At 41.5% G+C, this 13121-nt stretch overlaps 1 protein-coding gene across 6 annotated transcripts in view; it reads left to right on the plus strand.

The window, feature by feature from the left end:
• The window catches only part of iqsec2a (IQ motif and Sec7 domain ArfGEF 2a), a 77170-nt gene extending 65185 nt beyond the window's left edge, over window positions 1-11985 (plus strand). For 5 of the 6 annotated variants that reach the window (XM_084087511.1, XM_084087513.1, XM_084087512.1 and 2 more), the window contains 11 exons: window positions 697-1754; window positions 2205-2366; window positions 2531-2653; window positions 2744-2910; window positions 2993-3132; window positions 3300-3425; window positions 5914-6013; window positions 6748-6909; window positions 7074-7265; window positions 8918-8967; window positions 9879-11985. In XM_084087511.1, coding sequence (XP_083943637.1) covers window positions 697-1754; window positions 2205-2366; window positions 2531-2653; window positions 2744-2910; window positions 2993-3132; window positions 3300-3425; window positions 5914-6013; window positions 6748-6909; window positions 7074-7265; window positions 8918-8967; window positions 9879-11081 — 3483 coding nt within the window. In that variant the 3' untranslated portion in view covers window positions 11082-11985. The remainder of the gene's footprint in view (window positions 1-696; window positions 1755-2204; window positions 2367-2530; window positions 2654-2743; window positions 2911-2992; window positions 3133-3299; window positions 3426-5913; window positions 6014-6747; window positions 6910-7073; window positions 7266-8917; window positions 8968-9878) is intronic. The other variant, XM_084087516.1, reaches the window with a different exon arrangement.
• The last annotated feature ends 1136 nt before the right edge of the window (window positions 11986-13121 follow it).

The raw sequence follows: 13121 nt of genomic DNA on the forward strand, positions 1-13121 counted from the left end.
AATTTCATCAAAATTGAAGCTAAAGCCTATAGGTCCCAGCGCAAGCAGCAGCCGCCTCATACTCTGACCATTCAAATGGGAAAAACAGAAATTGAAGAACAGCTATGTTCATGCACAGCAGGGTAAGTGAAATTTGAAAATAATCGAATAATTATAAATCAAACAGCTTATCCATAAATCTTGTGGAATGAACACAAGACATTAGCCTGACCACTTTGCAATGATAACATTCTCCCGCTTATATTTTTAGCGCGCCAGGCTACTGCTCACATGTCGTGGAGCAAACGTTTTTGTTAATCATGTCGACATTTAGTTGTGAATGGGGCCTGCCACACTGCTTGATCCACGCCCGGCATTTCTCCCCTTGGGTTTTAGGTTTCGGGAAGGGGAAAAATTCCACCCCCCCAGTCCAAACTTTTAGGATACCGGGTATCAGATTTGCACAATCCATACGCACAACGCTTCGGCATGTTGTTGGCCTGTGGCGGTTTTCGGGCGTGGCTTAGCGAAGGGTCAATTATGCACACACTGTAATTCACAATATTTATGTTTTTAATGTATTTTTGATCAAATAAACGTTGCCTAAGTGAGCATAAGTGACTTCTTTTAAAATCCCCAAAACTTCTTTCAAAAATACTCCAAAAAAGACCCCAAATGTTTGAACAGTAGGGTAAATGTATGTGTGCTTTCTCTCAGGTGACCTCTCTGGCTAACTCTATGGACGACACTCTGACGTGTCAGTCAGGTCGAGGAGATTCTCAGGATGGTGGTGGGGGAGGCGGCGACGAGAGCGAGGATTTCGGAGAGTGTGTGTGGAGCAACAAACCTACCTCACGTAGGGGGGTCTTGGGGGAGCAAGAGCGTCTAGGGGTCATGCACGAGGACAGCACAGCCACCTCGTACAGCGATGTCACGCTTTATATGGATGACGGCATGCCGTGTTCTCCGCTATCTATTGAGCGGGTTCCCTCTAGCACGGACACCGAGTACTGGGGCATCAGCAGTGGGGTTGGAGGCCGTGAAGACAGCCGGGATACAGAGGGTGGCGGGAGTAATAACAGTCGGCGGAGCACGCCGTGCACCGAATGCAGAGATTTCCGCTTGCGTGGTTCACACCTTCCCGTTCTCACCATAGAGCCGCCTAGCGACAGCTCCGTTGACATGAGCGACCGTTCAGATCGAGGCTCCCTCAGCAGACAGCTGCTTTACGAGCAGGAGCCTACGACGGGCGGATCACCCCAAGGGACTCTCAAACACAACCCTGCACCTCGCACGCCCAATCCCTGCGCAGCACAGGGCCAAACACGACCACAGGGTCGCCCCATCCCATCCCCTCTGCCTACACACTTACCGCACCACGCTATGATGCACCAGCATCACCACCCACATCTTCACCATCCACTGCACCACCACCCTTTGCCACACATTCATCACCCCTACCCAGACCCCACGTCTCCCTCACCCACCCAACCTCCACTCACACCTCTTTCTTCCTCATCCTCCGCGCCCCTGCCCCCTACTGGCCTGGAGCACTCGGATGGGGACAACGACTCCCTGAACTCCACCACCAACTCCAACGAGACCATCAACTGCAGCTCAGGCTCTTCGTCTAGGGACAGTCTAAGGGAACCGTTGCCTCCTCTAGGAAAACAGACCTATCAGAGAGAGAGCAGGCATAGCTGGGACTCACCTGCCTTCAACAACGACGTGGTACAGAGAAGGCAATACCGCATCGGACTCAACCTCTTCAACAAGTAAGAGATGTTCACCAAAATCCATTACAAGATCAGTGATAGGACTGACATTGTGCGGTTTCAGTTGAAATTTTAATTTGAAAATTTAAATAGTGTCCTGCAGTCTAAATCTATTTAAACAAAATGTCCCCTTTTTAATTTAAAATTTCCATTCTATACACATGCAATGTTTTTATTAAATAATTATTTTAAATGAACTACAATTATTTAGAATGTTCAGTTTCCCACAATTGAGCATTCTTGTTGTTTTATTTTGTTTCATTAACAATTACAATTAGATCAGATTACTTGAGTAACTACATATATAATATTTGTTCTTTAAAAAGTGCATTATCATGTCGCAAATATGGACATGCAAAAAAAAGTTGATTTATCACAGATTTACTGAAACAAATCCTGTCCTATCTGTTTAATCTTCACTCTCCCTGTCTTTCTCTCTCTGTCTTCCAGGAAACCAGAGAAGGGGATCCAGTATTTGATAGAGAGGGGTTTTGTCTCAGACACACCTGTGGGCATTGCCCGATTCATCCTGGAGAGAAAAGGCCTAAGTAGACAGATGATCGGGGAGTTTCTGGGAAATCGACAAAAGCAGTTCAACAAGGATGTGTTGGAGTAAGTAATGATGTTTTTCCTGTCTTCCAGACCCAGACTGTAGCATCCATATGCTGTTCATACCAGCCTGGAGGCAAAAAACAGAAACCAGACACTGGCTAAAAAAAATCAACAAATACATGTTGGCAGATGAATTCAGCAATCGTTCTGTTTTTCTTTCTCAGTTGTGTGTTGGATGAGATGGATTTCTCGGGTATGGATCTGGATGACGCCCTGAGGAAGTTTCAGGCTCAGATTAAGGTTCAGGGGGAAGCCCAGAAGGTGGAGAGACTGGTAGAGGCCTTCAGGTAGCCTCATGTGACTCTCATCACACCCTGTGCTCTTTTCTCTGCATTTTGTAGTTTCCGCATAAGTATCACCTTCTTTCTTTCTTGCAGTCAGAGATACTGCGTGTGCAACCCTGCACTTGTCCGCCAGTTTCAGAACCCAGACACTATCTTCATCCTGGCATTTGCCATCATCCTCCTCAACACAGACATGTACAGCCCCAACGTCAAAGCTGAGAGGAAGATGAAGCTGGAGGATTTTATCAAGAACCTTAGAGGTGATCCACCCCTTTCCATTGGGTCTAGAATGTCTTTCATGTTCTTTTTCTCATTCGTTTTCCCTCTCTTTTTCATTGACAGGAGTGGATAATGGACAGGACATTCCCAGGGATTTGTTAGTGGGCATCTACCAGCGCATTCAGAAATGGGAACTCAGGACAAATGATGACCATGTGTCTCAAGTGCAGGCTGTAGAGAGGGTCATCGTGGGCAAGAAACCTGTGAGTCAAACCATGTGATTCACTCATGCATGTCATACTTGTGTTAGAAACCCCATATTGTTGTTCAACTTGTAGTTAAAAGGAAATTTGATCTTCAGTTTGTTTGTGTCAATTAGCGTGTGACAATCCAAGTTGTATTTTGATATGCTGCGTGTATGTGTGTGCAGGTGCTTTCTCTGCCACATCGCAGGCTAGTGTGCTGTTGTCAGCTGTATGAAGTCCCTGACCCCAATCGACCACAGCGGAGTGGAGTTCACCAGCGGGAGGTCTTCCTCTTTAATGACCTGCTAGTGGTAAGTCTTCAGGCAGCACATATTGGTCTAATTACTGCAAGAAGATGTAGAGGAAAAATACTCCCTTTGGTTTAGATAAGAGGTGCACTTACAATAAGTATGTATTAGTACAATATTTGCATTGAAAAATTTATACAGGATGTATAGGCTGTTTTATATACCTTATGTATACTGTTTTTATTTATTTTTTAAATCAGTAAGAACATACGGTATGTAACAGTTTCAGTCTTATAACTATATATACTCATATTTAAAAAAATATGTGTGTATATATATATATATATATATATATATATATATATATATATATATATATATACAGTACTGTGCAAAAGTCTTAGGCATGTTAATATCCCCCCCCACACACACACACACACACACAAACACAAAAAAATGGTTTTAAGTCAGTTATTTATATCTTTTGCTGTAGTGTGTCAGTAGGAAATATCAGTTTACATTTCCAAACATTCTATGCCTTAACATGCCTAAGACTTTTGCACAGTACTGTATATACACACACACACAATTCATTTGTTACAATCAAGCAATTTCTGGTCCTTGGTGAGCTTAAAAATGTCACACAAAAAAATATTATTTATATATAAATACTATGAAAAATGCATATTATTATTATTATTACAACTATTGCTACTACCAATAGCAATAATAATAAATACTTATTATTGAAGATATAATTTGTACTAGTAAGTTTGGATACCCTCTTGTTCTTTATTTATCATTTTATTAAAAGTCATCAAAACTATTAAATGGCACTAATAGAAATATGAAAATAATACAGTGACCCAAAAAGTATTCCAGCTATGTAATTATATATATATATATATATATATATATATATATATATAAAAGGCTGTCACTAGATTAAAATTTGTATTCACGATTAATCACACACTTATCGTGAAATTAAGCATACACCATTTATCTTCTTAACACATTCATTTTGTCATCATTTGCTATATCAGTCACTGGGATCATATTACCTGCACACGCTGCCGAATAGGGCCCTCTAGACTAACTCATATGTTTCTGTTAACGGGTGCCCCTTGTGCCGGAATCCATTATCACTGATGCATATTTTGATGGATTGCGATAGATTGAACTCTGTTAGAATTCTTTATTTTTCAGTTGACTCGTATGAAAAGATTTTTAATGAAGTAAGACCAGATCTAGTTTTCGAATTTTTATCTAAGAAATCGTTCCTTTTTAATCTCTTTCTCGCCATGAATATAGCCTGGGTAGCTGGCATGGCGTTAAACTAAAAACAAACAAAAAACATTTGCTATATCCAGCAAAGTAAACTATCAGATTTAAGGGTGATTCTCACAAAACTTTTTTTTATAGGTAAATTTAGGTGTCTTTCCAAAAAAGGACACTTGGAGACTCCAAAAGAACATTTTATAATTCATAAATGTATGCACACCATTTATATATATAAAAAACATTACAGAAAAAAAAAACTTCACTGAATTCAGTATAGTATGTATGTGTACAGTGCAACAGCAAAGAGCTTGTTTACATTTTAGACAAGTCAAGTTGCGATACCGAACAGGACCACATGGAGATGCCAAAAAACTAAACTAAACCAACCCCCTTGACCTGACTGCATATACTTACTACACTGTCCATTCAGAATGACTAAACACAGTTCATTATCCTGAATTTATGTGGAAACAACGTGAATGTTTTGAAATGTGTCTGAGCATAAATACAATGTGCGATCAGTCCATAGAGCGCGCACACACGGTTTGTTTTCACATCATTATAACAGACTCACAACATGCTTGCTGTATGACTCCTGTATTTTACCCCAATCATCTTTACCTTGATTGCAATCTTCATCCATCAAAATTTAACTAGCAAGACGCTGGTTTGCTTTATCCAGCCGAGAAACGTAGTTTCATCTAGCCATACAGCGGTGGGATGTTTTGATATTCTGCTCAGTCTGTATTTCACTCGATTTGTGAGGTCTCGCACTCTTCAAAAACAATCACAGAATATGACAGAGCTCGTGTTTTAAAGCGAAATACACTGGAATGAATGATTCACTAAGAACGCAATGTGAGTCTCTATTCTCTCTGCCACCTCTGATGTAATCAGCCTGGTTTTATTTACATTCGCGCTGTTTTGGACTGGTTGTTTAAATTCCCTTACTGGATCAGTGGACTGAAAACTTTCCTGGAGTTTAGCAGCTTAAAATGATCTGTTCGCAAACAGAGAAGTGAAATCTGTTTAGAAAATACATTTCCGTCTACCAGGGTTACAGGTGCTTGCGCCATTCTAGATGCTCATTGTGATAATCTCCCGACTTCTAAGATCATCTAACTGCGTGATGTAAATTACGTTAATGACACAATTTCGCATGCTTCAGTATATTTAGTCAAGTGTGTCCAAGCATTTTTCTGTTAGAGTATGTAAATGTATAATGATCATAACTACATCCTAACATCCCTTCTGTTCCCCGCTGCAGGTAACGAAGATTTTTCAGAAGAAGAAGACGTCTGTGACGTACAGTTTCAGACAGTCCTTTCCCTTGGTGGAGATGCAGGTTCATATGTTCCAGAACTCCTGTAAGTATATTCATCCCTCCATCTGTCTCACCATCTGTCCCTCCTTCTTTATTTATACTATCACTCCATTCCAGCTCGTTTACACACTCTGCTCTCATCCACTCCATCTCAGCTCGGTGCTCTCTCATTACCCTTTCCTTGCTTTCATGTAGGTGGTGTTTTGGTTTCATCCTCATGCCATCACCTCGATTGGAGCTATTCTGTTGATTTCTGAGAACGTCTGTTCTCTATTTATCTTAATCACTATTGGTTGTGCACTTGTTTTCCATTAACAAAATATCTAAACATCCTTAAAAGAAGATAAATTAGCTTAAAGTAAAATGTCATGTGATTCAGACACTCTATTTTGAATAAAATGTATTTTTCTTACCCCATTGGTCAGTTGTTTTTTTATTGTTTTAAACATAAACCTCTCTTTGCTTAAAGAAAAACTAATAGGGTAAGAAAACAATTTGCATATAATTTTGATAGTACACACAGTAAATGTATTTTGTTTTAAGGTCCTTAGATATTTTAACTAGAAAACAAAACCAAGGTTATAAAAAATATTGTTAAATGTGTTAGGGAACTGGCTTTTCTAGGTTTAATTTTAGAACAGTTCTTGTGTGTATCTGTGGACTTTTGTCAAAATGAGAGATCTGTAACTAATTACATGAGGCACAGCACATTTCTCTTTATCTGGTTCTCTCTTTAATTGACTGCATTTACCCTCTATCTCTATCCCTCTCTCTCAGACTATCCTCACGGTATCAGACTGACATCAGCAATGCCCGGCAGTGAGCGTAAGGTTTTGATCGTGTTCAATGCGCCGAGCCAGCAAGACCGAACACGCTTCACCAGCGACCTGCGTGAGAGCATCGCTGAGGTTCAGGATATGGAGAAATACCGTGTAGAATGTAAGAAATCCTTTTATAGGATCTGTTATTTTATACTTGACAGATCCAAAGCATAAGGTTATTTTGCAAACTGAAATTTCAGATAAATTATTCATTAAGGTTAATGTTCATTATGGTTATTGTCAGTTTTGCTAGCATCAACCCCTTATATCTATTCTCCGTAGCTGAGTTAGAGAAGCAGAAAGGTGTGATGCGTCCAGGGCTCATGAGTGGAGATGTGGGCGGGGTTGGCGGAATGAAGACTGAGGCTGTGAACGGCACTCTGGGAAGGCCCAGTCTGGATGACACGTACGCAACAGGGGAGGGGCTTAAACGAACCGCACTTAGCTCCTCACTGAGAGACCTCTCTGAGACAGGTACAACACACATTCAGACAACAAACTCCCCTCTATTTTAACTAGTCTCTTAAAAAATGCAAGGCAAATTAGCACATTTAATTATGCTCCCCAGATTTCTGTGGATTGTAGAGTTTAAAAAAATACAAAAATATTTATATGGGGGAAATATTTATAAATCCACCACTGTTTGATCATGAATGCCATACTGTAACAGTTGTGGAGTGCTGAACTTCTGTATTGAAGTACAGATTGACAGACAGTGCCCTCTAATGGCACATAATGTCTTTGCATACTTTTTTTTAATTCAGTGGCTGTATTTTGAATGTCAAATTGCAATTTGCAGTGGTTAGTATGTGCACTAGAATGTCATTGAATGCATAGGTTCTACATTTGTTCAAATGTGCAGTGTACATCGGAGCAGACTCTGTGTAAGGGCCGTGACACCAAGCCGACAGTCAGCCATTCGCGGGCCGTCGGTGAGCGTCTGTCAGGCTAGTTTTTGTGGTGTGTTCCACATGTCGGCAGCAGTTCGCCCGATTCAGCATGTTGCATCTGAGACATCGGTGAGAGAGATCATGTTATGTTGTTTTGAGGTTATCCTAACTTTAAGTTATTTACGATGATTTTTAAAAACATTCTTTTCGGGAATATGAATACTTCTTAAATTTCATCTTTAAAAAATATAAGAAGATTATAAGAAAAGTTTTTGGGAATAGAAAATTCTTAGCTTTTTTCTTAAGTTAGAAAATAAGAAATTGGCATTTAAGAAAAATGTTATTCTTAAGAATTAGTAAATCTGGCCTCAGTGCACAAGAATAAAAGTGAAAGTGATGAAAGCAAGCAAAGAACTGTTCTAATTTTATATAATCTTACCTGAGCATTCCAATACGCAAATATTTTCATAACCGCATGAGCCGCCTGGAATTGAGAAAGGGATCAGCATGATTGATATTCAAAATGGTAAGCAAGTGCTGCTTTGTTTACGGTTTGTATATCTGCAGTTCTAGTTTCGGTTTCCCTTTTTGAATGACAAATAAAGACTTTTGATACCTGCTGATATAGACAGTTATTCCCTTACAAGCAGGTGCAGAACACACATGCTAGTTGGCAGTCGCCTGTAGTCCTTCTGGTGTGATGTTCAAGCGCAGCTTTTTGGCCCAGACGCTGCCAACGTGAGGCGACAACACGGTCGGCTTTTGTCGCCACTAGTTCTTTGATGTCGGCTTGTCGTGTCACGGCCTTGAAACTGTATCACACAATGCACAATGCGAACATCTTGACTTTGGCCACCTATTTCCATGATGTAATAGCTACCAACATTTTTTAAATCTCTTTCTTTTCTCAATGTTTAATCAGGTTGCCAAGAGTTAAGACATATTTACGCAAATACAAAATAGCCATTTTATTTTGTCGAGTATTAACTCGCAGAAATAAACATGAATGTAATGTGGTCATGTGATGTACTACTCTTTTATATGGTTTCTGAACACAGCTAATGTCGAGTTGAGTGCCGTGAAGTTTAGTTTTGTCAGTAGACATTTGTGTAGACAATTTGAACACATAGTTTGTTGTAAACGGATCATCCAGGGTCAAACACCCAGTATGAGGTTTTGGACAATGTTTTCTCCATGGCCGTTGACCCTGACCTTGCTGTGCTTGGTTGGGTGCAGGAAAGCGAGGCCGTAGAAACAGTGTTGGCTCTTTGGATAGTACCATTGAAGTAAGTTGGACAGATCTACTAACTGCTCGTAATCACGTTGAAATGGAATGATCTTGTGTTTGCAGCTTCCTCAAGTGCATGAGTCCTCTGTACTGTATTTAACAAAAACGGCTTTGCATGAATTTGTGATTTTTGTTTGGTGAAGTGCAGCATGTTTTATTCTGTATTGTGTAAAAACAGTAATCTGTGTTTGCTTTGCATGCAGCATGTCTAATAGGTTATGCCTGGTGCATTTGCTAATAAATACTACTAACTAATGCATTGCTCTGGTAAAATAACGCCTCAATCAGTGTTTGAGGATTGCTTCTGTTTTAAGGTTCAGATACATGTTTTGACTGAGTAAAATGAGTGAGGCGCTCTAATAAGGAAACTTTAGTTTGTTATATATACTGTATAGTCGATCATCACAAACATCTGACTGCATTGTGATTTGTTTAATGTGACACTGACATTTCTAACTTTTGCAAGATGTTTGAGGCTGTTGATATTTAATGCTGAAAGGCTTTTTGGTTTTCTGCTGTCCAGTAGATGCGTGTTCAGTCTCAAGCTACATTACAAATAGTAATGGTATTGGTACCCACGACTACTGTAATTTTGGTACCATGACAACCCTAGTGTACATTATGACACTAAAATTAACTTGTTTTGATGTTTTTTTGTTTTTATTTAGAAAAAATAGTATAGCATTTTAATATCTGGTATTTATTGGTTATCTGCTATACATAAATCATTATTGCTTATCCGTATTGGCCAGAATTTTAATATCAGTGTATCCCTGTAAAAAAAATATGCATTAATTATTTGACGAAGTAACTGGGGCATGTGTTTCACTCGTTAGTAGCAACACTGTCCATCCTCTCAGATTTTCAGTGCAATGACTGTCTGGCTTTGTGTTTTTTTGCGCACTATAGGGATCCATCATTAACAGTCCTCAGCCGCATCAGCGTTTGCCCATGGGGGGCGCTGTTCCCAGCTGCTACGGGCTGGAAGACTACCGGCCTCACCGCCCCATCCTGAGCCCCGGAGTAGGGGTGGGGGGTGGGCCGGGGCAGCTTCACAACGCCATAGGCAATATAGGGGGGGTCCCTGGCATCAACGATCGAGGTGGGGGTCCGGGGAGCAGTTCTGGAGGGAGCAATTCCGGTTCCTTCCTGGGCTCCCTGTTTGGGAGCAAGCGCGCCAAACCCCCTGCTCCCCTTATTCCCCCCGGGCCACATTACCCGGCCCCCGTGCCACCTCCTACTACAGGAGGACCGCCGCCTCCGTCCCCCTCCGCCCTCAGCCAGTCAGACCCCGGTGGGCCTTCCAAGATCCAAGCGCTGCACGCTCAGTACTGTCACAACAACTTTGGGCAGCCTCCGCCCCCCTACCACCATCATCATCGGTATCACGTGCAGGTCGCCACCCCTGGCCACCCACCCATCCATCAGACCCTACAACGTGGGTCCCTCCCACGACGAGGGCCGCCCGCTCCTTCACACGCCCTGCTCCAGCAGCAACTATCCCATCATGCTATGCAGCAAGGCCGTTACGGCAATATGGCATGCACTCCACCGCCTCTGTCCCCGCATTCGCCCCATTCGCCCATCGCCCCTTTCAACTTCTACCACGTGCACCCCAATACCATACGCCACGTACGGGTGCCCGGTCCTACCGGCAAGCTTCCTCTTACTCTGTCTCACTCTCAGCCCCACCCTCACGCCCACTCCCACGTTCACTCTCATACCCACAGCCATCCCGTCCACGCCCACAGCCCCCACCCCTTACTGCATCACTCCGCCCATCAAACTCATTTTGTTTTCTCGCCGCCCCCTCAGGCACCATCCGCCATCACCGCCCGGCACATACCCCAGGGCCCCGCCCACTACATACCACAGTACCCGCCTCTTTCCTCCATTCCGCCTCCTCCACCACATTCCCCATTACCTCCTCCGTCACCACATACCCCTCTCACCCCTCTTACCCCGCTCTCCCCACTAGCCCCGCAGCTCCCGGGACCCATGGGGGTGCTGTCAGGCGGCCCAGGGGGCGGAGGCGGAGGCGGAGCCAGCAACAGCAGCACGGTCGGCAGCTCCAAATCCAAACCTATCAACCGCATCAGCACGGTGGTGTGAGGGTGAGCCACGGCAGAGGGCACAGAGTCTCAACGCGGAGAAGTCGGAGCCCAGGCAAGAGGAAGCATACCATACTCAGTCTCTGTTACTTCCACATCCGCTTCCCTCACGTGTAGAGTGGGAAACCTGGCTGGCTACATGCTCATTGCTAGCCTGAACAGCCTCTTGCTGTCCGCCGCCATACAAAACAAAGGCTGTGTGACAGCATAAAATCTCCAAATGAAGATCTGAGGAGCCTAATGGAGACAATGGTGAAGCAGATGAAGTGTTTGTAAGAGTTTGAGTTGAATTTGACCTGCATTGCTGCCAAAGGAAAGGGTTACAGGGGGAAAGGGGGTGCCAACTTAAATCAGACTAATGAATTTAAGATTCAGTTTAAGAAGACGATGATGGTGAACTCTTCAAACACTCAACATGGATACATAACCAGACAGATGAGTGCAAAATATTAAAGAAACTGAACTTTTTTTTCATTTGTAGTCTTTTCAGTTTTCATGTGTCTCAGATGACAATCATTTCAGGGTCAGTAAGAAAATGTTTGCTCGATACATTCCTCAAAATTGTCAATTGTATTCCTCAGCGTGTAAAAAGGGCCAGCATGCACTTAGAGGGATGCCAAACACTATATTTTGATTCTTTTACATTTTTATCTTGACTTGTGAGTGAAGGGACGGGGTGGGAATTGCTGGGAAAACTTCACTTAAATCTACATGGTAAAAAAATGTATCACTATTTTGGAACTATTTGAAACTGTTTTTTTTGCTTTTTGTTTTTGTCTTGAAGAGGCTGGGCATCAGGTTTGCAATAAGTCAGCCATAACAGTAAAAAACCTTTTTGAAGACCTCAGTGAAGTCATTATGTCATTTGCGCCTTTCATTTATTAAACAGAATGTGTAGAAAGAGATTTAAATTGTTTGGTAGATATTTCTTTTTTCTATTATATAAGACAATTAAGTCTAACCTAGCATAACAAACCTAAATGTAACATACACAAAAGAGTCATAACTAATAACGACCAATAATCAAGACATGGATAAATAGAAAAATCAGCACTGCATTTATTTCCTGCCACCTGTTACCTCAGCATCTCTCCTTCCCTTTTTAGCGTTGACATTTCACTATTATTTTTGTCTTTTTATTTAAACAATCTCACCTGACCTATGAAACATTTATATTTGGCAATTCATTACATAACCTTAGTGCCTACTGCAAAGGTTTGTCATTGGCGGTTCGGTAAAAGTGGTTACATTGTGATACACCTGGATATTTTCTCTGGATGACCTGTTGGAGGAGCAGGATGTTCGTAGAGAGTGTCACTGAAACTTTGAAATGAATTAAGTATTTCTGGACTCTCAGTTAAAATGTGTTACAGATATCTTAAATATTTAGAAGTAACTGAATTTTAAAGAAAATCTGTATATGGGTGATTTTAATGGGTGAATTTATTACTATTATGATGTCAAATACTACTGATATAATTCTTGCTTTTTTGGTGTAAAAGCTACTGCTAATATGATACATGGTTATGTTTTAGCAGAGTGCCGTGCTGAGTGTTTTCTAAGCTTTTTTTAGACAGACCAACAGGCTAGGTTTTTTTTTTTTGTGTGTGTGTGTACAATTAATGTTTATCCAACTAATTGGACTGCTGATTTCAGGTAAATGTTTTGCAGCAAGTTTATAAAACTATATTATCCACAAAAATGCTATATGATCCATGTACTAGCAAAACTTATTGTTGCCAGAAGCCATACACACTTGAGCAACTTGCTCTTTTAATATTGTGAATTTTGCAAGAGTTGCATGTCCAATGTCAGTGCCCTCTTATTTTTCTATATGAAAGTGTGTTTAGAGGACTTCAATTCATGCACACACACACTCATTTACACTGAGAGAGTGTAAAAGCATCTTTAATTGTGAAGATCTTTTTGCTGAAAGTTTCTGGTTTTGCACATACACAAGTTAAAAATCATCAGTGCCTAGGATCCAAAGTTCCTATACCATCTGCATCCCTCCAAACAGTCCCTATCTCTTTCTACTTCT

Source organism: Abramis brama (genome assembly GCF_963993115.1).
Source record: "Abramis brama genome assembly, chromosome: 16".
In the NCBI taxonomy this organism is placed as follows: domain Eukaryota; kingdom Metazoa; phylum Chordata; class Actinopteri; order Cypriniformes; family Leuciscidae; genus Abramis; species Abramis brama.